This window comes from Cyprinus carpio, chromosome A16 (assembly GCF_018340385.1).
Source record: "Cyprinus carpio isolate SPL01 chromosome A16, ASM1834038v1, whole genome shotgun sequence".
Classification (NCBI taxonomy): domain Eukaryota; kingdom Metazoa; phylum Chordata; class Actinopteri; order Cypriniformes; family Cyprinidae; genus Cyprinus; species Cyprinus carpio.
Genome location: NC_056587.1, coordinates 6,051,587 through 6,077,009, shown reverse-complemented (window position 1 = coordinate 6,077,009; position 25,423 = coordinate 6,051,587). Strand labels below are relative to the sequence as shown.

The window sequence follows — 25,423 nt, the reverse complement described above, 5'->3', positions numbered from 1 at the left end:
CAGTGCACAAGAAACTAAAATAATTAAATTAAAACGTGAGCACTTGTTTTAAGTATGTTTTACCTTTATTGCTTTATTTACAAAGATTTTACATTCATATTTGAAAATATATTTGCACCAAAATGAGTTTTTACAAAATGTGTACATTTATATGCCAGTGATATATTTACAGAATAAATGGACTGCTACAATTTTCTGCATTTAAAACACACACATCCCCATAGGCATCTGCCATACACACACACACACACATTTACACACACACTGGCTGCGGATCTCCAACACAAGCTTCAGCCATTTTTGCCGCGCTCCTCCCTCTCCGCTCTCGTTCAGTGGCAGCCTGATGGACGATGGTTTCCATCGCAGGGTAAAGATGAATCATCTTCTTCTGTAAGGAGGAATAAATGGGATGAATATGAGAGATGAGCTACAAATAACTCACAAGCTGTCTGTTGCAGCATTGAAAGAAACTTAAATAGACAAAAAAAAAAAAACTGAAATGTACCCGGCGATAGTTTCTGTACATCTGGAACAAAATCAGGAATACCACCAAGAACAAAAATCCTAATCCCATCACCATAGCAGTTTTGTTGCCAGAGCTTGAATTTCCACTCTTTACAGCACCTGCAGAAATGAACAAAACGGAGAATCAGTAAAAATGTAGAGCTTCTAATGTCAACTCCTGAATATACAAATGTTCTGAAAAGTAGGTTTGTACTATTTTATAATTATTTACAGCGTGCTACTTTTTTTATTAGTATGTAAATGCTCATGCAAATATAATTTCCTTTACTGTAATAAACTCTACCTACCCATCACATGAATTTGATAAGTCACATTTCCCAGAACTCCTTGCTCCCCGTAGTAGCGACACATCCATTCACCAGCATCTTTCTCAGTCACTTCTTGAATCCTGTAGCTCTTAGTCTTTCGAACAGAGGTCACCGTTTGAGTGTTGTTTGGTCCGTAAGTCACACGGAGCCATTCATAAGAAGTGATCTGGCTGGAGTTGCTGAGATGGCAGGTCAGGGTCACGGGTCCACTGGATGATGAGGATCTCAAAACTAAACATTAGAATTCAGAGAAATTCAGCATTCAGCAAATTCAGAATACCACAAAAACAAGAAATGAACACCATTTTGGTCCCGTTAATAAAAATTCAGCTGACAAAAAAATAAACCACCCAGTATTCTGAGTGTTCTAGTGATATATTATTCCACTCACCTTGAGTTACAACTAGCTCCATCCTTCTTTGTAATTTAATCCTCCTATTCACATTAATCATATTCAATCCCTTCATCATTCCTGAGCATGTATACATCCCTTCATCTCCATCCTGCACTCTCTGTATAGTAGCTGATGCAGAGGGCCCAGCAGACTTGTTGAAAGATGCAGGGAGAGGAACACTAGAGTATGATGTTGTGGGGGTTTTGTTCCACGTCACAGTGTACGGGATCAGACCATCAGTAAAGACACAAGGCAAGGAGACGGAAGAACCCACAGCAGCATACACCACTGAAGAGTCATCCTGAGGGTTGACGATTCCTGGAAAACCAACGCATAAGGTGGATGAGCAACTGTTGCAGATGTTATTTTAAAGAAGAAGCTGGTATTTAAACAACACTCACCTTTGACCTGTAGGGATGCGGTTGCCTCTACTACCCCACCATCGTATGCAACCCGACAGGTCCAGTTTCCTGCATCTCTTTGAGACACGTTGGAGAGCCTGGCTGTACTTGTGAACATGCCATTTTGTTTCCAGTTAATTGTTACAAACTTAGTCCCACCACTGATATCGCACTTTGCATTTGTTCTTGAGCCTTCAACCACTACGTCAGGAGAAAATGACGCTGTGAAGAAAGAGAAAATATTACCGATAAGGCTTCCAGAAGACAGCCAATGGCTTAACAAAGAAGAAGTGACAAATTCTTGGTTATTACCTCTTACAACTCTGAGAATGATGACCTTCACCATCCGAGTCTTTCCCTGAACTTCACAGACGTACTTCCCTTCATCTTCCATTGTCGTTTCAGTGATGTGAAGGCTGTAATCTGCCTTTCCGAAGTTCGGGATGGGGCAGATAGCCCGTGCTGGGTCTCTAACCGGACGAAACTCTAACCCGCTCTTATCTCGTCGCCAAACCGTCTTCAGTCCACTAGGATATTGAGAAAGAAAGCAAGACATTAAAATGCTGATGCTGATATATTTGACAGGATAATTGTGTTTATGGATGGATGAAATTATCTTACTTTCCAACCTCCCTGCTCCAGTAAACTGCAGTAGGATGTGAGATGGCAGAAGTCTCGTCTACACATGGCAGGACTGCTAAAGAACCCTGAGCTACAAACACTTCACGTTCCTGGCACTGACTACCTGCAGAACACAGAAAGACTGCACATTTAAATCTACAAGAAGATAGAATTTAAAATGAGGTGAGAGAGAGCAAACAAGATTTGACTCATTTATGGTACTCTAAAATGACAAGCTCACCTTCAAAAACCAGCGCTAACCCCAGAACCATCAGAAAGTGTGTCTTCTTCATGTTTAGCGCTTCCAAGCAGATGTTTCTTTTTCTTTTATGTTTTAGTTGCTTTCCCCAAAAACCCTAGTGTGTTTAATCCCGTCTCTCAGTTCATGTGTGCCGTCTCTGGTCTTTGTTCTTGAATATATAGTGTTGTGGGTGGTTGAGTGGGTTGCAGTGTGGGAGGCAGGACTTGCTCGCTGTAGGTAGTTCCTCTTCTTCTCTGCTTCTCAACATCACATGACTTCTAAAGATGCATATAGTGAAACTGTTGATGTGCACTCTGTCTGACGTACTTCGGAAAAAGTTCGAGAGAAAGAGAGAGACTAAGAGAGAGATAGAATGAGGGAGAGGCAACACTTGAGGTTTTATTCTCCCACGGATTCACCAGGTCTATCTTGAATTTTCTCTCACCACGTGAAAATCTTTTGTCTGAAAGTATGTCAAACATCAAAGAATGGAAACAAATGTGTTGATATAAAACAAACAAATAAAAAAGCAATATGGAAAATTTACACAAGCAAGAATGTCTCTATAAATAATTAGGGTTCTACACTTTATTGTATATATGCACATACGGGTATAAAATGATTGTGATTTTAACAGTAAAAGACTAAAAATTCTACAGTAAAAGACTGTTAACTGGTTAACAGTAGTTTACCATATATGGTGAATAAATGTAATTACATTTAATGTAATTAAATTTACAGTAAAATACTGTTAAAAATATGTTTTTTGGAAGTGAAAAATAAAAAGTCATTGTATAATTTAAAGTAAAATTATAGATTTTTTATAGATTATAGATTTTTTTTATCACAGATTTTTTATTTATTCTTTGCATTGTACGTAATTGAATTTATCTGCATAGCGCTTTGCACAATACATTTTGCTTCAAATCAGCTTTACAGAAAATACATGCACTGCAAGAAAACAGACTATCCTGGCTGAAAATGACTAGTACATTTTCTGTTAAATTTGCAGACATTTCTTTTAACCCTAAAACACCACACAATGCAATGTGTAATTCAAAAATATGTCTAGAACCTGTTAAAAAATCTAAACTCAAAATTCCTTCACATTAACACATTAGGCTGTAGTTTTTACAGACTTTTTTAGACTATGTATGTATCATTATTAGAAACAGTATTTGATATTTTAATCTCATTTTCACTTTTACATACTGACATAAAGGACTATTTTTACATGTAATCTTACCTATATTGTTATATAATAATCTTTTATATATATGTAATGATGCAAACACAATTCACAAAAACACGTGTGTGTGTGTGTGTGTGTGTGTGTGTGTGTGTGTATATATATATATTTTTTTTTTCAAAAAGTTCATTTTTTTTCCTCATTAATGTACACTCAGCCCCCCATATCAACAGAAAAACAGAGATTTGTTGACATTTTTGCAGATTTATTAAAAAAGAAAAACTGAAATATCACATGGTCCAAAGTATTCAGACCCTTTGCTGTGACACTCATATATTTAACTCAGGTGCTGTCCATTTCTTCTGATCTTCCTTGAGATGGTTCTACACCTTAATTTGAGTCCAGCTGTGTTTGATTATACTGATTGGACTTGATTAGGAAAGCCCACACACCTGTCTATATAAGACCTTACAGCTCACAGTGCATTTCAGAGCAAACGAGAATCATGAGGTCAAAGGAACTGCCTGAAGAGCTCAGAGACAGAATTGTGGCAAGGCACAGATCTGGCCAAGGTTACAAAAACAATTCTGCTGCACTTAAGGTTCCTAAGAGCACAGTGGCCTCCATAATCCTTAAATGGAAGATGTTTGGGACGACCAGAACCCTTCCTAGAGTTGGTCGTCCGGCCAAACTGAGCTATCGGGGGAGAAGAGCCTTGGTGAGAGAGGTAAAGAAGAACCCAAAGATCACTTTGGCTGAGCTCCAGAGATGCAGTAGGGAGATGGGAGAAAGTTGTAGAAAGTCAACCATCACTGCAGCCCTCCACCAGTCGGGCTTCATGGCAGAGTGGCCCGATGGAAGCCTCTCCTCAGTGCAAGACACATGAAAGCCCGCATGGAGATTGCTAAAAAACAGAGAAATAAGATGAGACCAAGATAGAACTTTTTGGCCTTAATTCTAAGCTGTATGGGTGGAGAAAACCAGGCACTGCTCATCACCTGTCCAATACAGTCCTAACAGTGAAGCATGGTGGTGGCAGCATCATGCTGTGGGGGTGTTTTTTTTTAGCTGCAGGGACAGGTCGACTGGTTGCAATCGAGATGAATGCGGCCAAGTACAGGGATATCCTGGACGAAAACCTTCTCCAGAGTGCTCAGACTGGGCTGAAGGTTCACCTTCCAACAAGACAATGCCCTAAGCACACAGCTAAAATAACGAAGGAGTGGCTTCACAACAACTCCGTGACTGTTCTTGAATGGCCCAGCCAGAGACCTGACTTAAACCCAATTGAGCATCTCTGGAGAGACCTGAAAATGGCTGTCCACCAACGTTTACCATCCAACCTGACAGAACTGGAGAGGATCTGCATGGAGGAATGGCAGAGGATCCCCAAAATCCAGGTGTGAAAAAAACTTGTTGCATCTTTCCCAAAAAGACTCATGGCTGTATCAGATAAAAGGGTGCTTCTACTAAATACTGAGCAAAGGGTCTGAATACTTAGGACCATGTAATATTTCAGTTTTTCTTTTTTAATAAATGTGCAAAAATGTCAACAATTCTGTGTTTTTCTGTCAATGTGGGGTGCTGTGTGTACATTAATGAGGAAAAAAATGAACTTAAATGATTTAATCAAATGGCTGCAATATAACAGAGTGAAAAATTTAAGGGGGTCTGAATACTTTCCGCACCCACTGTATTTATTCATTTATTTATTTTTATTAATTTTTTTTGCAATATTGAACAACGTTAAAAAACAATGTACAATGAAACCTTACCCTCCCTCATCCAGTGAGTAAGAAACACAGATGGCATGTGTAATTCTAGCCTGCACCATGGCATCACTGTTTGTTTATGTGGTTGTGTAAGTGCTGCTTTCTGGTATGTCAGTCTAGTATCAGACCTGAGCTTCGGAATGCGTTTGATTCAGCCGTTGATATGCGGATGTGCAATCAGCATATTCTAAAACAGCACCACTTCCAGTAAAGGCAGAGAGACTGTGTGCGAGTGACATGAATATGGGGGTTGGAGTTGTTTTGATGAAGAAAAGAGCTTGTGGCTGACTCAATCGCTCCCCATTTTTGCTTTGTTTTTCACTCCTCCTATCTGCCCCAAGCCAGTTCAAGAAATAGTATGTTTTGTACTTTTAGTATGCAGTGTATGACTCTAATAATCTGAAGCATTTAAACATCAAATTTCCTTCCTTTTTGTAAAGTGACCCAATGATCTAAATGTGTTTACTAATGGATTTGTGAAGTTCTCACTGGTGTTCTAGTAGAGTAACAACAGTCATTAATCATCACATTAACTACATGCCTGTTATATTAACATTTGGCAACCATAGAGTGTCCAAATACAATTTTAAAACACCCTTAATTTCTTGATATCTACATATATAATGTAGAATTTTTAAAATTTGGATTTTTCTGAGGCCGCTGTACACCTGCTTGGTGACGCTAAAACTTTTAGCCAAGTGGAAACAGTAAGCTGGCTATTGAATATGCAAATATGTAAATCCATGGAAAAAGCAGCAGGTATGTATGCCTTCATGAGGTAAAGTATGGGAGGAAAACCACAGATCTTGAGACTCTTTCATTCTTAGATTCTCATCATTTCCTTCCTTTGTGTGCTCTCATGCCTATTAGGCCCCCGTTACACACAAAAACATCCACTGAACCATTGCTATCTGGGACATGTTGTGGTTACATACAGCACACAGATATCAGCGTTGACTTTCATGCTCTCTGTCTCTTCAGATCAGAGGGGGTGATACGAGAGTGTGATGGGGTCTTTCCTATTCACTGTACGTGGCTGATACAGCTGATTTGAATAACAGGAGAGCTGGGGAAGACCTATCTGAGCCCCTGATGTGGAAAAAAGAGACTGTCACGAGTGGGAATATTATATGCAGGCAGATAGCAGCGAGAATGGAACTTATTAACACTGATTATGCATGATGGAGGGATTATGACAGAGATATTACATATTCCTTCCCCACTGACCCAATCAGTCATTTTCTCAGAAGCACAGATTCTCCAGATTCATCTCTTACTCTCAATCCTTTGCTCTCTTGAACATGGACATCCTGAATTAACTTATTATTTAAAATCATTTGAACATATTTCATTTCAAGTTAAACATACTTCAGCAATTGTTAAATGCATTTTCCACATGGAGATATCAAATAAAAGTTCTTACTAAAGTTGTCTCTTAGTATTGTAGTTTTTAATTTTGAAACCATAAAATAATTTAAACTTTGCCTAAAAATGGAAATATTTATTTAAAATATTATATATATACTGGTAATTTTGTGCCAGGACATTATCTGTTAACATATTTCTTTCAACCCTAAAACACAAAACAATGCAATACGTAATTAAAATACTAATTTAATAAGGGTAAAACATATAGATGAAAACTTTCCTCCTATTAACAAAATCAGGTTTATGGGAAGATTCTTGTTAATTTATGAACAAAAAAGAAAGGTTGCAACTGTTAATTATATATATATATAAAATGTGATTATTTACAAGATGTCCATTATATATTAGGGGTTTATATATTAGGGGTTTATATATATATATATATATGATTGCAAAATGTAATATTACATTTTAATTCTATTAAATATTTAAGAGTGCATTCAGAATCAAATGGGTATTGTAAGAGGCCTTATATGCATATTCATAAAAACCCACTGACATTTTATTAAGAATGCCATGCAAAGTGTGGTTCATAAGAATTTGTTATTTACTGTATTACAGCCTCTTTTTAGTAGCCAAAGTTCCATGAAAGCCAACAGTGGATTTCATGAGCTCACAGTTTAATTCAACACTTTGAATCGCACATTTTATTTCTCTATAGAACTGTCAGAACGGAAGTTTGTAGAATAGATGAATAGATTATCATCACATGCAAAGTATACGAGTCTCTGAGCGTCTGTCTATCAGCAGATTTGTCGGCCACTTACCGTTTCTTACATCATGGCATAGATGCGTTTCATCTAGAAACTTTTGCCCATATATAGAAGAGCCCTAAATGCATTTTAAACTCAATGGACTTAAATGTGATTTCTTAAAGGGCTTTACAGTGTGAGTACCTGCTATTCACAAGGGCTTTAGATTACATCATTTAGAAACATTTAGAGGTAAAGTTTGAAATTACCAAGGTGGAAATACAGAAATTAATATTCATTGTTGGTTATCATAACACCATCACATGTGGCTGAAACCACTCCAATCTTCCTGTTGAAATGTTTAATTTGTCCTCTGTGTACTGGAAATAACAACCACAGATTTACAGATCAAAGGCAGTCTGTTACTGAAAAATGTTTACTCCCCAATAGCAACACTGCTTTGAATACTGGCCAAGCACTTCACATCATCGTTTGTTTCCACAATTTGCCACTCATTTAAGTTGCATGGTTTTTCTGCTACATTTGCATGGTCATCCTACAAATGTTTTGATATTTTTGCATTTGAATTGAGGGCATTATATTTTCTATGGCTTTCTCTCTCAAAAAAAAAAAAAAAATATATATATATTAATCCTATGGAGTAATCTGCATTAATTGGATTAGTTCTGTACTCAAAACTGCAATTCATTTAAACTACAGAGGTTTAAAAACTACCAATCCTGAATTTCATTACATGCATTTATTTTCTAGATGGCAAGCTGACATGCCATTGCAATATTGACAGGAATGCCATACAGCGCGACAGACTAACCTTCATTTTTAACAGATTCTTACTTGACAAAGTTTGTCTTACATACAGTCTGTAACATTTTTACTTTTAAATATTAATTTTGCCAAAGACAAACTACCAAAACCTTTAGCACAAAACCTGTCTTAAGATTTAAAATACTTCATGAATTTGACACTAAGCTAAATTACATATTTGTACAAAAGAATTTGTCTAACACAAACTGCTTAGAGCTTGTTTTGTGCAAATTAAAATGGAAAATTCAAGGTTCAGTCAAGGTCGGTGTGCATTTCCTCTGACATTAACTTCTTTTAACTTGACAATTATAATTCTTAGTGATCTCTGAGGTAATTCTGAAACCGTATTGGAAAACATGTGCATACGCACATGTCCCTGCAGCTGTAAACAAAACATTTCATCATTAGGTTTGCTTTTTCCACCTGATGTGGTTAAGTCACAGTCATTTCAGTGCATGTAGGGTGTCAACTTCAGTTAAGAGGTTTAAAAAAAAAAAAAAAAAAAAAAAAAAAAAAAAAAAAAAAAAAGAAGAAGTCAGACGCTGCAAAATACTTGAAGCATTTTTGAACAGAGCATAAAATGAGATTAAGCAACTCCAAAAGACTGTATTTGGAATATTACGCAATCTTTATTTGCATTACAACAAAAAGAGATCTTTAGTTTTTGTATCCTCGGCTGGCTCTGCGACCACGGGCACGCTCGAACTTCCTGCCTTTGGAGCGCACATAGGGCCTAGAAGACAGAGAAACATGCTGTGAGTTAAAGGGTTCATCAAAAGTTTATCAAGGCTTAAAATTTGTGCATTTTGTTTCCATACTTGGTATGACTGTGGGGGGTTCCAGTAGCTTTTCCAAAATGCCTGTACACCTCTCTGGCCTTACGGGGTCCTGTGGCAAAACAAGACAAGTGCATTAACCCTGAGCTAAGCTCAAAACATCTAAATAGAAAACAATTAAGCAACTCCTTCAGGATACAAGCAGTTAAAAAAAATAACTGAGAAAGTTACAAGCAATCTGACTGAACTGAATTTGTACTGAAGTCGTATCCTTGCTTTATGCTCATGTACCTGACAACAGAACGGTGCCATGTCCTCTAGGTGAAGTAAGTGCCAGCTGGTCAAAGGTCATAATCTGCCCACCAGCCTTCAAGATCCTGCTGCGAGCGCGGTCGGTCAACTTCAGGGCACACACCTGTGAGAAGACACAGAAAAGAGAAAACGATCATTAAGACATTCAGACAACCTCACACTCCATGCTCTCATCGTCAAGTGAAATACAACTAAGACACTCTGCAGTTGTTAAAACGTCAAGGCACCCAACAGAGACGTCACAAAAACAACTACAGTCACCAAGACACAAAGCAGTGAACGCAGCACCATTATTTGTATTAGATTACTAAAAGCATCGTTATCCTGGTAATCCAAAGCAAATCTTAACTCTGAAATGTTAAAATCAGTGTACATTCATTTAAAGAGAAATATTGCATATATAATACACATTCAATTCCCTTTGTTGCATTAGCAATATGATACAGTAGTTGTATACTTTCAATGCATGCCAATACTAATATGCATTTAGAGCAAAAGTTATGAAAAACATTTCAGCATCATATATTAATATACTTACTATATACTTAATTATACACATGTAATTATACAATTACTATAATTTATGAATTTTATTTTAAACTGAAGCAAAATGCGTTTTTATTCCCTAAAAAAGTGATTTAGTGAAAAAGAAAGCCTTTTCATTTACTGAAAATAGGACTACACATTATGAGGGAAAAATCTAATTATGACTTTAATAAAAATAAATGAAAATGCAATTAAATAATAAAAAAAGATAAACAATTACAGGTTCGCTGTGCTTATTTGTAGGGCTGCACAATTATTTATCAATAGGGCTATAAAAATAAAAATATAATACTTGTTCTTATTACTACTCAAAAATGATCATTTCAAATTCAACATTTTCAACTGTTTTGTTAATAACTGCTTCCCATTACAAGCATGGAAAGATGAGTGGTGTATGCTGTGTTCCCAAATGCATGTTAAACACTTAAAAAAGGAACAAAAACAATGTCACTGTGCATATATGCTGAGACACTGCTGTATAAAATTATAAAAAGCCTCTCTACTTCCATCTTTTTTCTGCATAAATGCATCAGCCTGGACAAACCATGACTGAACGTGCACTGGGTCATGTCTGCATGAACTAGGGCAAGCTGAACTATGAAACTATTTCTATGATAATTATTTCTGATGGAAACATCAGCAAAAATAAAACCGCATGGCTCCAGTGTCATAAATTCCTTAGACAAGCCATAAATTAATATTTAATTTTATAATAGGAAAATTTCATACGTACTAATCATTTAAATATCCTATTTAATGACAGGAAAATGCACAAGCTAGTGGTTTCAATGTTTTTTTTTTTTTTCTGTGCTGCATTTTGTGTCAAAACGATAGATGTCGTTTAAATAAGAAATAAGTTAATGCATCCTCTTATTTATACAAGGCAAGAATTTGACCCAAGTAACTGGTTTTATTTTTTTATGTACATCGTACATATTTTAAAATAATGTTGCATTTCTGTTGCAATAAGAGACCATTTCAAATGCTCTTCTTGTTCTTAATGACACCCAATCACTGTAGTAGAGTGGCATTGTTCTTGTGTCCATCTTTGAAATGCATGTAGATTATCACAAAGCACGACTGTTACTGCACGGTGCTTGGCAGTGGTTAAAATGCATTTAACAAATGACTTTTGGATTTATCCCCTCTTACAATCTCAGAGATGTGGATTCAGAGGTCAATTAAATTAGCACACGACCTTGGTGTTCATCAAGAAAACAGAAGGTAATTTGGTCGGAAATTTTCACTCAGTGGTGGTACAAAAACACATTCTGGATTCAAACAACAGTAAAATCACCGATGATTAGTGCCTGCAAATGTTGAAAACACCCTACATGCCCATGAAAAAAAAAATCCATCTGAAAAGGACTTTTCAATTGAAGAATTAAAATAATCAAACTCAATTATAATGCTAAAAGTCATTTTCACCTTCAATAACTTATTTTTATTAAAGAACATACAGTTCTTAAAACCACAAATTTATTTGTTAATAAAGTATATATTGAGACTCCCAATTTGTGTAAAAAAAAAAAAAATGCTGGCCTATATGGGAGGATTTCTGCTTTACAATAAAAAAAAAAATCATTTAAATTTTTAAAGAAAACGAGGGCACATTTAACTTGCATTTTTGGACCAAAGTCTGCAATCACCAGGTTCAATTCAACAGTTCAGCAGCTCATGAAAAAAAAATCATGAATACATGATACACAATCAGAAACAAGACGGACGTGCGGACAGACGGACCTTGAACTCGAAGCTTATATGACATTAATTACACTTTCAATGTCTGGTCTTACCTTTAGTTTAGGGATTTTCTGAATCCTAACATCATCAGTAATAGTTCCCACAACAACAGCAGTCAGGTTTTCCCGGCCTGGAAGCTTCATCTTGCGGATCTAGAGGCAAGAAAGAAAAACAAGGCAGAAAGTTTGCATGAGACAAAAAAAAAAAACTTGCTCACTTGAGATCAATCTTTTTAAACAAAGCATGTTTACTTGCTTTCTAAAGTGCCAAAGCTCAACACACAACAGGGCAAACGTAAATGAGATCTGCATATACAGGAGCAAATCTGGGGTTCAAACTCACCAGTCGGGACAGGGCCAGAGGGGGGCGGTTGGTCTTGCTCATGAAGAGCCTCCTCAGAATGACTTTGTTGAAGGGAGCATCAGAACGACGAGACAGGAATCTGTACAACTACAAAACAACAACAAAGTAAAAAATACAGCCTTATGCAATCAATCACAGAAATGTACATTTTCAAACTGAAGGTCTACAGTGTTTTGAGTTTTATTATTGTTCTCACCTTGACCAAGAGCCTCAGGTATATATCCTGACTTTTGGGCTCCTTCCTGTGAACCTTACGGTCCTTGTTGTGTCTGATGTCAACTCCCTATCCGATCAAACAAAATAATCAGTAACACACACCAATACAAGGAATCATCACACAGCAGTGGAGCACGTTCTCAATACATCACACTAGCAAAGACCTTAACTAGTCACAGTGACACATACTTGAGCAATAACGGCTAGAATAACTACAAAATACCTTGACAGCAATCACATTAATACATCTGTCTCAGAGATGCAGTAACTCGTGAGGCTCAGAGAAGCGCAGACTGCTACCACTACCAGAGCTAGCTTAGCCAGCACGAGTTTGCTCAAGCACTCTTCCTTCCGTCTAGGCAATTAATTGAAATTACAGCAAATGTTTTATGAATATATATAGGTACACAGGATCTTAGTGACGCATGGTCGTTAGCATCCGTAAATCTTTTAAGACAAAACACATGAACATGAAGCTCAGCTCCGCGGCCCGATGTGCGCTAGCCGACATTTACTTATTCATTTTACACATAATCCACACCGATACACGTATTTTTTCACTTGCAGCGCTATGTGATGCTTCTAAACATCATCTGCGGCAGGATTAGAAGAGATACAGCTGAGGATGGAGGTAGATTTCGGACACCGGTACATTCCGTGAGAAATAAAGCCACCTACCATATTGGACTCGGAGTGAAAAGGGAAAAGTAAAGCTCGCGAGAGGACGTATAGCGAGATTACGGAACGCGATGAGTCAGGTGACTGCAAAGGCGAGTCCGGATTGGTTTATGCTTCCTGTGACTGAACAGTCGTGCGCATACACATCTCTCGGAACACACCTAAACTATTTTAAGTGCACTTTTTTTGTTGAAAGTCATTCTAAAACGCGTTTAACCAAACAAATACATGACGATGTAGTAGGGTATATACTCAGCAGCGCGGTCTGTCTTAGCTACATAAAGGGTGATTGCAAGGTACATGAATACATGTATTTAATGTAATATTTAATGTTTTGTAGGGAAATTAAATTTGCAAAATGTTTTTTTATTTTTAATTTTTTTTTCTCAGCAAATTTTACTGACTGGTAGGCTAAGATAAAATTACCACTAAGACAAAAACAACGATTTTTACTTTTAAGCAGCTGAAATAAATGTACTAATGACTTTTGAAAGATTAGCCAGTTTTTTCTTTTTTTTTTAAAAAATAATTTTATTTTAATGTCCCTGATAAATAAATACATTCAATACATGCAATAATAATAATAATATCATTGTAGTTCCCCATCATATAGCATCCAATTCCTATTGTTGTATTTAAAGAAATCTATAAATTCTCTCTCTCTCTCTCTCTTTCTCTCTCTCTCTCTCTCTCTCTCTCTCTCTCTCTCTCTCTCTCTCTCTCTCTCAGATTTAGCATGAAAAGACAATACATTCTCTGAACTCTGCTTTCAGATATTTTTGTGAACGATTCATGTGTGGACTGCCCACTTATCAAAATCCAATCAACAACCGATGCATAGTGATCGATTTTTGTGTGGACTCCTTTTTTTTTTTTTTTTTTTTTTTTTTTGATAATCAGTATTACTCTAATTTTCACAATGTGGAAGTAAATATCTTTCGCTACCACCATTTGATCACAAGTTTAATGTTTCTTAAAGAATAAGCATGAATGGGGTAAGATATAATATATGTTTATTATATAGTAATTGGAATCATTTAAATGATTAATTAATCTGTGGTTTAGCCACTCCAATAGAATGTCAAGAGTAAAGCAAAATTATTTGTGCAAATCGCATAAAATTACACTTCAGCCAGCTTTAATGCATCCATTATGTTTAATATGCATTGTTGCATATGTTGATTTAAGAAAGTGTGTGTTTTGGTTAAATTCAAAGCCAAGCAGCGGCAGAATAAAGCCTAAGTCAGGGAGTCACCCTTCTGTTGCTTGAAATGACACAAGAAGAAAGTCCAGCCAAGAGCAACTCCTCCAACAAAAACGGCGGGATCAGCAAGAAGTTCACAGCCTGAGACATGACACATGGAAACATCCTGTCCCGTCCCCGTAGCCAGTGGCAATTGAAGTTGGCATGGAAACAGAATCCAAGCAGCACCACCCGAGTCTGGGCCCAGTCAATGCTGTCAAGCGGTGGAGCATGTTGTATTGGATCTAATGGTTTATTTCCTTCCCAAGCTTTTTTATTTCCTTCTGATACACTTATTTTACTATCATCATCTGTCTTTGCTTCTCCAGCCACAGTAAATCCCTCAACCGATGTGATGGAGGTATCTTGTCCCGCTCGATCCAGTTTGTGCACTGTCCCTTTGTCCTGAGCTTTTCCCATCATGCTTTGCTGAATGAGGTCTGCTGTGGCAAAAAGCGTTGTGTAAATCACTAAAATGACAAAAATTAAAAATATAAAAATATAAACTAATTTAAAATGTGAATAAATAAGATGGTATATAAATTATACTAAAATAACACTGATCTTGGTATTTCTTAAACTTTTATGTTGTACTGTAGGTGTTCATCTTTATTAAAACCTTTTTTTTCTACATTTTTTCATTATGAAGGTATTTGGTGTGAAGGAAACAGGAAAATCAAGGTAATAATATAATAGTTATATATGCTATTATTATGCTTTTTTTCAATAAAGCAGTAATTTTGTCAAATTATGCAGATGTGAAAATATTGTTTAATTTTGTGTATAAATGAATACTATCAGACATGATACATATTTTCAGATGTGGTTAAATGTACTCTGTGGTGTCATTCTCATGACTTTTCAACAACAAAATAAGTCTCTTACAAACAGTTTTGGAACATCATGAAGCTGAGTAAATGATGACAAAAATTTCATTTTTGGGGTGAACCATTCCCTTTTTTAGAACTATACCTTTTAAAAAAAATCTAATTTCAAATATAAATGCTATATGTGTGTTTAGAATATTTCATTTTCTTTGGAGTCATAAATTAAGCATGCACAGTTAAAAAAAAATGATATATATATATATATATGTGTGTGTGTGTGTGTGTGTGTGTGTGTGTGTGTGTGTGTGTGTGTGTGTGTGTGTGTGTGTGCGTGTGTGTTCCTGCTTTGAATCATGTCATATTTCCCATCCTCTGGACCTCGTTCCATTATGTTGAACGCCCCCAGAGATATGTAAAAATCACATTTTGTCTGAGGGCTGAAATGTGAAAGCAATTTGTCTGTGGCAACCAGTAGAGCTCTCAGACAGGAGAATGTGTTAATGAGGATCAGAGATTAAAGAGATCAATCAAAGGCCCGTTAAGCGCTTAACTGGCGCTCTGTGTTTGCTAACACATAACAAGCACTGTTTTTGACAATGCTTAAAGAGACCACACGGCCCAAACCAGTTGATTTCTAGGTAATTGCTTCTCTTTTCATCTCGCTGCACTTCTCTGTCCTCTATAATGTTGATGTCTTGCCATCTTTTATCTAAGCAGACAAAGAATCACTCATTCTGTGGCATCACCAGTGAACCAAATGCCACCCTCCCCTCGCTCATTCACTCATTCTCTCTGTCTTTCTCGGTTTCTTGGTCAGTCAGAGTATGACCTGTGCAAAGCCGTTTGCTTCTCTGGCGCATTTTGTTTCAAAGTGGATTCTTACTGAGTAACAGAAGGTAAGTTGGGCTTTCACATAAAGATTTGGTTACCATCAGGTTTTAGAGATTTAAACCATATTTTAATGCAGTTTTGAAGTAGTTCTGCTCCTTCAGTTTTGTGTGGTACATGAGTGCAAAACTAAATGTTAAAATACTGAGCCTATTGTTTTAGAAAAACAGAATCTGATGTTGAATATGATCTCCCTCTGTCTCTCTCATGCTCTTATTTTATCTTCACTGTATTTCCAAAGCTATGCGTCCATCCAGTATTTTGACCTTTGAACCAGGATTGGAGTCTGGAGTGCCATGGGGCCGTGATCTGTTTACTTTTGTGACTTCAGCAGCTGGTCACATGATGAGGACTTTACAGAGACCACGTAAAAACAAGCCATCAAAACGACAAGTCAATCATCGCAGGTTTCTGCACAACATGATACAGAGGTTATACTGTATATATTCATATACTACCGTTCAAATGTTTGGGATCATATATCTAATCACTTGAATGTGGCCTTGCTGAACAAAACTATTAATTTCTTTAAAAAAAGAGAGAGAGAGAGAGAGAGAGAGAGAGAGAGAGAGAGAAAATCTTACTGACCCCAAATTTTGAACGCTACTGTATATTTTTAGAATGTTATTTTTATCAATTTAAATCATATTTTAATAATTGTGTAATTATAAAAAATATTTTTCAATTATTATTACATCTGACTCTACACAGGAAATTTGCTGAAATAGACGCAGCGAACCATCAGCTTGCGTCTGCTTTATTTTCAACGGATAAACCCTCAAATGATCTGACACCCAGAATATCTCACATTGTAACAGAAGTCACAGACCAGTCACCCAAACTATCAAAAAAAGGTACGAGACAGTACTTTCTTATTTTCAAAACCTGTGGTTTGGTACAAGTTTGATGACTCTTTGTTCTGTTTTCTAAGATGTTGAAACTTTTATTAATGCTGACAAAACCGAAATGCTTCCTGAACAACCAGAGGATGTGTGTGACCTCTGGACATTGGACAGTCTTTTGGAGACCCATGTGGCTGATAAAAGTTTCTCACAGTGCAAGTTCTCCAATCGTAAAGCAGCAAATCCCAGACCTGAGAAAGCTTTGAAAAACAACCCTGGAAGCTCAATGGAGAAGGACACCAGCTTCAGCTTGGAAAGAGAACCAGCATCTACCGATTTAGAAAGCTTGACACAAATGACCAGCAGTCTTCTGGAGGACAGCACGTCCTCCTGGTTTGGATCCACTGAAAGAACAAGAACATATTCGAAACCACGTCTCAACAAAAACTCTGACATGAAGTCGCTCCCCACCGAGGTTGATGTTCCAGACCTGTGCCCCCCTTCTCCAGTGATTTCACTCTTGTCTTTGGATTCATGTGATTTGGAGGTTCAGATGCTCATAGATGCCGAGCACAGTGTCCAAACGCAAGATGGCACCATCGTAGAGAGTCTCCAGATGGATATGGTGGACGATCTTGACCTACTGGATTGTTCTGGTAATCATGGAGATCTGTTTACCCATGATGATGATCCTAAATGTAAAATGGTGGAGTGGATGGATCACAGTGAAGAGGATGGACAATGTTTACAGGAAACATGTGTGTTTCCAAGCTCTCTGGATTCAGGTTCTGGTGGTGGGACCAGCAACTCCATGTCCAATTTGGGCCAAACTGGTCATGAATTTCTTGCTAATGTTCTCTGCAGTCAAGAGCCACATAAACATAGTTTCCATCAGGATCAAGTAAACTATACTATGAACCACAATAACATTCTAGAAGACCGTTTTGATCAGGTTGAACCTTGGATGAAGATGAATGGAAAAGAGGATGGTTACTCAGATACAGATTTTTATGCCATGGATGGTAATATTTCAAACCAGCACATCTTCCCAGGATTTAAGAGTCAGTTGGACCAATCCAAAAGGATTCTTTATGACATTTGGGAACAACAACCTCTAAAAAGCTCATGCAAGAACTATACAAGTCCAGTAACAGATCAAATTATGATGCCAGACACTGATATCAGAAATTTTGACAAAAATATTGTACAGGTACAGACTTTACCAGGCCTCCAATGCCCGATAATGTGCTGCCTCGAAGACTTTTGTTGTCATAAAGAAGAGTCGTGTTTTTACTCGAAATTCAGAGGCAGTCAGAGTAGTTACAACTTTGAGGGCGTGGCTAGATCTTTCCCTGCGACATCACATAAGCTCCACCCCACTCCAATTCCAACTCCGCCTCTAGTTGATGACTGGTTGTTCAGTAGCATTGTGGCAGAGGAAGAGTATTGATCAGTCATTGGACAGTAATGGTATGAACTGTATTCATTAATTTGATTGTATCTGGGGTTGTTTGATTATTATAATTTTGAGATTTCATGATCATTTCTGGGAAATGTTCTTGTCTGTGGAGTGAAAAAAAAATTCTGTAATGAAACTGTATGAGTACTGTTACATTATAATACAAAAAAAATCTGTTATATATAGGAATTCATTTCCTTTTTTAAAATTTTTTATTTTATTTTTATTTATAGAGCCCTGTGATGGACTGGCCATCATTTCACAGTGTTTGCTTGTCTTTGGCCCAAGACAGTTGGACAGACTAAAACTTTTGCTTAACAAAGTTATTTAAAAGTTGTTAATGCATTATTTTATTTTTGCATTTAAGTTACATTATGAACATGAATAAAAATGTTAAATGTATATTTATTTACCAATTTAAACTCATTCATTCATTTATTATTTTATTGTTATAATTAACCGTTTTTAAATGTAAAATAAAGATTTAAATATCTATTTATTTTTTTAAATGTATTAATTTATTTATTCATTTACTATTAGTTTATTATTTTATTGTTAAATTTAACAACATTTTTCAAATTAGCACACTGTAAAACAATTTTAAATGTCTAATAATTTGTCAAATTCAATTGTGATTTCTATTTTTGGTTAAGAAACTGATAATTCATTCAATTTTTAAGTGTATGTTCATAGTATTTTTGAATGTCACTTACTCCATATTTACTGTGCAGATGGTGAATCGCTGATAGTGTGTTAGTGTGAAAATAAACCACACTGACTTCAAAACCAACGGTATATTAAAATTCATCCCAGTCTCATTTTATCATTATAGCAAAACAAAGCAACATGGTTAAAAATTCAAGTTCCACAGATGCAAAAAAGCACACAGTCCTCTTCAGAAACACTTCAGATACAAACATGTATCTCCGCTGGAGTTTTAATTCCTTTTCATACATATTCTCTGCTATTGTGCACTCATCTCACACTGGATCAAAGCTGCATTATAAAGCACAGGTTCAGTATAACAAGACTCATTTAATACACTTGAGTTTAGGATTCAGAGAAATACTGGTTTAGGAATTTGAATGCTCTCCAAATGTATTTTTTGAGTTTGAACAGCTCTGCAAATCTGTCTGCTAAATGTACAAATCAATTCAAATGATTTCTCAGTGACAATCCACATTTTTTAGCAGCAATGTTGAGTTGCTTGAAAGGCAAACAGTCAAATCATAGGAAGATGTAATTTAGGAACATGTTCTAAAATGGACAAATAAGCAGAATAAAAACAATCTTTTGTATAATGCTTGAGTCTTTGGGCTTGTGTTTGCGATTCAACTGAATACAAATCCATCTTGATTCTAGACGTCAGGATTGAAAACATACACTACATTTTAAAATTAAACAATATTGGGGCGATTAAAACAATTCAAGTATCAAAATCTGATCTATTTAACCTATTACAGACATTTTACGTACAGTGATGATCTAATATGAAAATCCTGCTTTTCGAGTTACAGGACAGATACTGTTGCGGCACCACACAGGTAGTAATTACTGCAGTAATAACAGTGTAATAAACCCTTCAGTGCATCAGAGAATCAAACTGTAATTTCACAGGCTTAACAGATCTTAAATATACTCTAAAACTTAATGGTGACAAACAATTATTATTCACAAACTTGCGCATGTAAGCCAGGAGCAGTGTATCAAAATGCTCATCACCATACATATCTAAAATATTAGAGACATACATACATATATACGAAGGCTATGGAAACTTTCATTTGTCATGGATTCATCCATTAAAATAAACATCTCAGAACCAATCAACAACTGTTATCTAAACAGTATCTGTGAAAAATATATGCGAGTCAGATTGCTGTTCAGGGAGACCTAATATTGCAATTTCCTTATCAAATTCCAGACCTCGTTCTTATTAGTTCACTGATTTTCAATGGACTCAGTTTTGTGTTTTCTGCAGATACTACAGGCACTGTTGACATGCATACAGCTGGAATAATGTCCCTTTAGTCATCCATATGCCCTAACAAACGCATTGATCCATAAATATTTACCACATTCAAAAATGAACAAACAAACAAAAAATACAATATGTCCTTTTGATAAAAAAAAAAAAAAAAGTTACATTGATATAATGAGATAAGTCATAACTAGCAGCCTTCAACCCCTGGGACAAACAGACGAGATATTATATGTTCATATCTTCCATGTTCACACCATGTCATAGAAACTCAGAAATCCTGATAACAGACTTCTCACTCTTGTCCAGTGTCAAAACTGTCTCAAACACATATTCTTTGAGGTCCACTGCAGCTTATTTAACGAAAAGGTTTTTTTTATTTTATTTTTTTTATTCTGTCCAGTGTTACTGACTGATACCCTGCTAAGTGTAAACCCATCCTTACCCTCCAAATATCTTTCATTCCGCCTTGTTTTCACTTAAAAATGCAAACTATACAACAACCATGACATGTCTATGTGCAGACAAAAAAAAAATCAATACAAAACAAAATAAATAGACTGCATACTGGAATTCTCTTACTTGATAAAAATTACAACAAGTCAGTATTCTGAAACTGGAGCCGATATGTTAAGACATAAATTAAGAAATCCTAACTACCTATCTATATCACTACCAACAAAAGCGTCCCTTTAGAGCTACCTAACTACCTACGCACAGTATCTAAGAGGGTCTGATCTGCAGCACAGACACCCTGAACTTAATAGGGAGTTGAACTGAACACTAAAATTTGAATGAGATCACAGTAGGTATATTTCAAATATCTAGGAACTGTTGCTGTTAAATCTACATGGAGGTGAAATCTGTCAGCTTTGGTTGCTTTTCTTTTGTTTTCTGCTGTAAGTCCAGTATTTGTTTGACCTTTAAGGTTTTTTTTTTTCTGTATCACCACCATTTTTTCTTATGGTCAGGTTATGGCTAAGATGTAAAAGCTATAGTGGACAGCTCAAATTTGTAGCATATTCATTTAATAGAAAAGCATTTTTCTCAGTCTCACTTTTCTGTCTTTGTTTTATACAATCATAGCTTTGTGCATGTAAATTGTCATCTATGAAAGCCCCTTTTTACCTCAGAGTAAAAGATAAAAAAGATAACTGTGAGATAAAGTTTAAAATACAACAACACTGTGAGATATAAAGTTGCAATTACGAAAAATCATAATGTACGATAAAAAGTCACATATTGACATAACATCAAACTGTGAGTTACAAAGTCACATTAGTGGAAACAAATTCGCAACTGCGAGATGTTAGGTCGTAATTACAATATATAAAGTCACACATGAAATATAAGACCACAATGTGATTTATAAATCCACAATTGTGAAAAACAATCTTGTTTGCGAGATGCAAAGTCAAAATATTTAAAAAGAAAATTATAATTGACGGATATAAAGTCACACTGTGAGAAACAGTATAAAGTCACAATTGGCAGAAACATACTCGGAATTGCGAGATATAAAGTCACAATGTGAGATATGAAGTCACATTTTGAGACATAAGGTCACATTGTGAGTTATAAAGTTGCGATTGAGAGAAAAGAACTTGAAATTGCGAGATATACAGTCACAATATTGAGAAAGATAGTTGCAATTGTGAGATTGTGACATATAGTCAAAATTGTGAGATGTAAAGTCACAATTATGAGAATCAAAATTATGATAGTGACATTTTAAGTTACAGTTAACTTTTTTTTTCTTTACTGGGGTGGAAATGGGCTTCCATAATCATCATCTCTGCCTAATTATGCATAACAAATAGTATTGTCGTCTATTTATCTGAAGTAGAGCTATCACCTTTTAAATTTAAACAAAAATACCAAATACCAAAGATACATCCTTGTACCTGTTCAATTCTCAATTTCTTAAAACATAACATTATTTTAGGAGTGAAAGAGAGAACGTTTCTCAGTGCTTTGAGGGTTTGATGGCTTGTGCAAGCACAGATGATGCATTTTAGCCTGATCGTCGATCATCTGTGCAATACCCGATGGCCTTTGATTGCCATCAACATGCAAATTTCTCCTAAACACATGGCTTTTGATTGATTTAGAGAGAGCTTGAGATGGCCATCATAATTTTGCCACAACAAGCCTGATATACTGCACAGATATACAGTACTTATATTTCCCAAGGAATGCTGGGAAATGTAGTTTTCTTTTCTCCTCAACTTAAAAACTGCAGTCTTTACTAACTGCTTGCTTGGTTTAAATAGTACTTAAAGAGTACTGCATCAAACTTTCTCCATCTTGCATGCTAATTCATCAGTTCATTTAAAATCAATAAATCACATTAACTAGGTTCAAGTTATGTCTGACTGCACGGATGTTCTGTTATGTGTACGATTGCAAAAGCTATGTGCATTAAACCATTAAAACTGTCCATCTATCACACTCTCCCCTTCTTATTCAGTCTCTGTGAGGCTGTAGGGAGGAGGGGGGCCCAGGGTGTTGTCTGAGGGTGTGGGGGTACCCGGCGGGCCGCTGGATGGGGTGGGAGAAGCACCTGGATCCTCAGAATCAGAGTTCTCCTGAGAAAGGTCATCCACCAGAGCCCTGCGGCCAGCACGCATGGAGATAGGGAGCGGAGCTCTCCTGAGACAGAGACACAGAAATAGAGAATAAACAGCAATTCATGCACAAAATATGATATACATATACAGTGTCCCCAAAACATTATTTACACATTAGACACAAAATATCAAAGCAATCTTGAAAAAAAAAAATGCTTTTCTAGATATTTTCGCACAAAGCAGTTCATTTAGAACAGTTATTTGACAATATATTTTGTACAGTGTAATAACTTTTTGGTCAAATGGTTTGCTTTAAAATGTTTTGTCCAGTAAATAAAACACAAGCCAAAATGCAGTGCTTTTTCGTCAAATATTTTGTTTTAACAGGTTTTGTCCTATAAACAAAACAAAACAAAACAAAACAAGAAACAACAAGCTAAAAATATAGCTGCAAGCAGCGATGGCGGGCTCAAGCCATCAGTGCAAACGCCGCCCAGGTGGCATCAGGAAAACTGTGCCCAGCGAGCACATGCATTTACAGTAACTCTATGGCAGTCTGGTGTGTTAAGGATTCGGCAATTAAAGGGTTAATCCAAACCATCAAGACTATGAAAGACACATACAGAGAACAATACATAATACTTTAGTAACACTTTTTTATAAGGTTTCAGTTATTAAGATTAACTAACATGAACAATAATTATATTGCATGTCAATGTCAGTTAATAGTCAAAACTTAAAAAAAAAAAAATATATCTGTTAACATTAGTTATGCACTGTGAACTAAAATCAACAAACATTAATAAATTCTGTGAAAATATATTTTTCATGTTCATTTACTAATGTTTACAAATTAGACCTTATTATAAAGTGTTACTAAAACCTTTATTGATTTACACTGTGTGCACAATTATTAGGCATGTTGATATTCTGAGTTTTTTTTTTTCCAAGCACATTTTACCAATTCCCAATGACATCAATCTTAATAACTACCATTAATTTTGTATTTAATCATTTATGAGCGATATATAATTGTCCATGAAGGCTGGAAGAGAAAAACTCCTTATATTCAGGTGTGCAGAATTATTAGGCTTTTTTTACAGATGAAATGAGCCAAAAAAGAGTTTTAACTCGGACTGAAAAGTCAAAAATTATTAAATCCCCATGAGAATTATTCAAAACTATTGCAATATAGAAATTGCAAAATTTCGACATGATCATTGGACAAAAAAAATGCTGACTGGGACAGTGGAGTTAAAAAAAAAAAAAAAAAAAAAGGTGGAGAAAAGACACAAGTTAACTGCAAAAGAATTAAGGAATTAAGACTTTTCAGAATAGAAGATGGAATAAAAATGCGCTCCCCAAACTTACTGCCAGATCCTGGAACAGGGGTCAGGAACATTTTTTTGACCAAAAAGCAAAATTTTTATTTTTGGTTAAGAGCCATTTTTCCAAAAGGGCATATATATATGTGCTTGGAAAATATCATCTGAATATCAAGTGCCTAATAATGATGCAAGCCGTGCAAAGAATTTTTAATGATTTTATTGATCTATAAGCATTTGTAAAATATTTTTGCCGGCATTACAGCTTGGTCTTCATCTGTGAGCTTATCTGTTTTACTGTTACCATCATGAGTTGTGTAAATTCAGATAAATTTCATGTCACAGGATGTCATAGGTCAGTATTTAAATGAGTTTGAATTTGTTTTTTTTTTTTTATTTTTATTATATTTCTATGTATATATATAATTGCATAGGTTTATTATAATAATAATAATAATAATAATTTCAAACTCATTTAAATACTGATCTATGACAGTATTGAAATGTGTGTATATATATATATATATATTAATTGCATAGGTTTAATATATATATATATATATATATATATATATATATATTTTTTTTTTTTTTTGAAACACACACACACACACATAGCCTATATTAGGGGTGTATTGATTCATCGATATGGATCGATGCATCGATAGCACCTAAAAAAAACCCACCTAAATAACCTTTGTAACATCAAAAACGATTAATCTATATTTAGTTTTAAACAGTGATGTCTATGCAGTTATTTACGTTTGATATATTAGGGATGTATTGATTCATCGATATGGATCGATTCATCGATAGCACACGTACAATATAGATATCTGTTATATAAATAGGCAGCTTATTTGGCACTGTCTACATTTTCACATAATGTCCGTCAACGGCTGCATTCTCGTTCAAACTCACCGATTAGGACTCGGTATAAGGCACAAGGTGAGCATATAAGACGCTCGGGATTTGTTCGCGGAACAGTCGAGCGCTGTGTGTTTCACCGCACACATCTGAAGCGCGTGCATGCACACAGACAGCCGCACGCGCGAATACTAAACTGAGCTATCTTCCGCTTTTTTTGTGCATGGATCAATAAATACATAATTACATCTAAATGCGCGTTTTGGGGAATATCCTAGTAAACACAGTCGGTTAGGCATATGTTTTAACGTTAACAGTTCGGAAATAAAAGGCATGTGTATATTAAACCCGTGATTGGTTCTTAAAGTGAAAGCATAATAATAAATCTAAT

At 35.8% G+C, this 25,423-nt stretch overlaps 4 protein-coding genes across 9 annotated transcripts in view; 1 reads left to right on the top strand and 3 right to left on the bottom strand.

Annotated features, from left to right (window-relative positions):
* Positions 1-66: 66 nt before the first annotated feature.
* On the bottom strand, positions 67-2,713 carry LOC109049851 (T-cell surface glycoprotein CD4-like). Its single transcript, XM_019067519.2, has 8 exons — positions 2,491-2,713; positions 2,250-2,373; positions 1,941-2,155; positions 1,629-1,850; positions 1,225-1,545; positions 813-1,064; positions 506-624; positions 67-388 (listed from the first exon to the last, which is right to left on the bottom strand). The coding sequence occupies exons 1-8, from the start codon at positions 2,540-2,542 to the stop codon at positions 254-256; spliced, it is 1,440 nt and encodes a 479-aa protein (XP_018923064.1). The 5' UTR covers positions 2,543-2,713; the 3' UTR covers positions 67-253.
* A 6,292-nt stretch (positions 2,714-9,005) lies between these two features.
* Positions 9,006-12,492, bottom strand: LOC109049874 (60S ribosomal protein L18). Its single transcript, XM_042772227.1, has 6 exons — positions 12,333-12,492; positions 12,116-12,223; positions 11,827-11,925; positions 9,464-9,587; positions 9,215-9,284; positions 9,006-9,129 (listed from the first exon to the last, which is right to left on the bottom strand). The coding sequence occupies exons 2-6, from the start codon at positions 12,155-12,157 to the stop codon at positions 9,054-9,056; spliced, it is 411 nt and encodes a 136-aa protein (XP_042628161.1). The 5' UTR covers positions 12,158-12,223; positions 12,333-12,492; the 3' UTR covers positions 9,006-9,053.
* A 3,740-nt stretch (positions 12,493-16,232) lies between these two features.
* On the top strand, positions 16,233-18,657 carry LOC109050264. Its single transcript, XM_019067922.2, has 3 exons — positions 16,233-16,419; positions 16,700-16,842; positions 16,920-18,657. The coding sequence occupies exons 1-3, from the start codon at positions 16,331-16,333 to the stop codon at positions 18,278-18,280; spliced, it is 1,593 nt and encodes a 530-aa protein (XP_018923467.2). The 5' UTR covers positions 16,233-16,330; the 3' UTR covers positions 18,281-18,657.
* Positions 18,658-19,068: 411 nt separating this feature from the next.
* LOC109049880 (myosin-10-like) overlaps positions 19,069-25,423 on the bottom strand; it is a 42,707-nt gene continuing 36,352 nt past the window's right edge. For all 6 annotated transcript variants that reach the window (XM_042772221.1, XM_042772222.1, XM_042772223.1 and 3 more), the window contains one exon: positions 19,069-22,922. In XM_042772221.1, the coding sequence (XP_042628155.1) occupies positions 22,733-22,922 (190 nt within the window). In that variant the 3' untranslated portion in view covers positions 19,069-22,732. The remainder of the gene's footprint in view (positions 22,923-25,423) is intronic.

Excerpts from the sequence above, each read along its gene's own strand:
- LOC109049851 (XM_019067519.2), bottom strand. The coding sequence starts at position 2,542 with ATGAAGAAGACACACTTTCTGATGGTTCTGGGGTTAGCGCTGGTTTTT. Across the intron at positions 2,374-2,490 it reads GTTAGCGCTGGTTTTTGAAG|GTAGTCAGTGCCAGGAACGT; the intron begins GTGAGCTTGTCA and ends TGTGTTCTGCAG. Across the intron at positions 1,546-1,628 it reads CGCATCCCTACAGGTCAAAG|GAATCGTCAACCCTCAGGAT; the intron begins GTGAGTGTTGTT and ends TTGGTTTTCCAG.
- LOC109049874 (XM_042772227.1), bottom strand. The coding sequence starts at position 12,157 with ATGAGCAAGACCAACCGCCCCCCTCTGGCCCTGTCCCGACTG. Across the intron at positions 9,588-11,826 it reads AGAAAATCCCTAAACTAAAG|GTGTGTGCCCTGAAGTTGAC; the intron begins GTAAGACCAGAC and ends GTCTTCTCACAG. Across the intron at positions 9,285-9,463 it reads TGGCACCGTTCTGTTGTCAG|GACCCCGTAAGGCCAGAGAG; the intron begins GTACATGAGCAT and ends GTTTTGCCACAG.
- LOC109050264 (XM_019067922.2), top strand. The coding sequence starts at position 16,331 with ATGATGAGGACTTTACAGAGACCACGTAAAAACAAGCCATCAAAACGA. Across the intron at positions 16,420-16,699 it reads CTGCACAACATGATACAGAG|GAAATTTGCTGAAATAGACG; the intron begins GTTATACTGTAT and ends GACTCTACACAG. Across the intron at positions 16,843-16,919 it reads ACCCAAACTATCAAAAAAAG|ATGTTGAAACTTTTATTAAT; the intron begins GTACGAGACAGT and ends CTGTTTTCTAAG.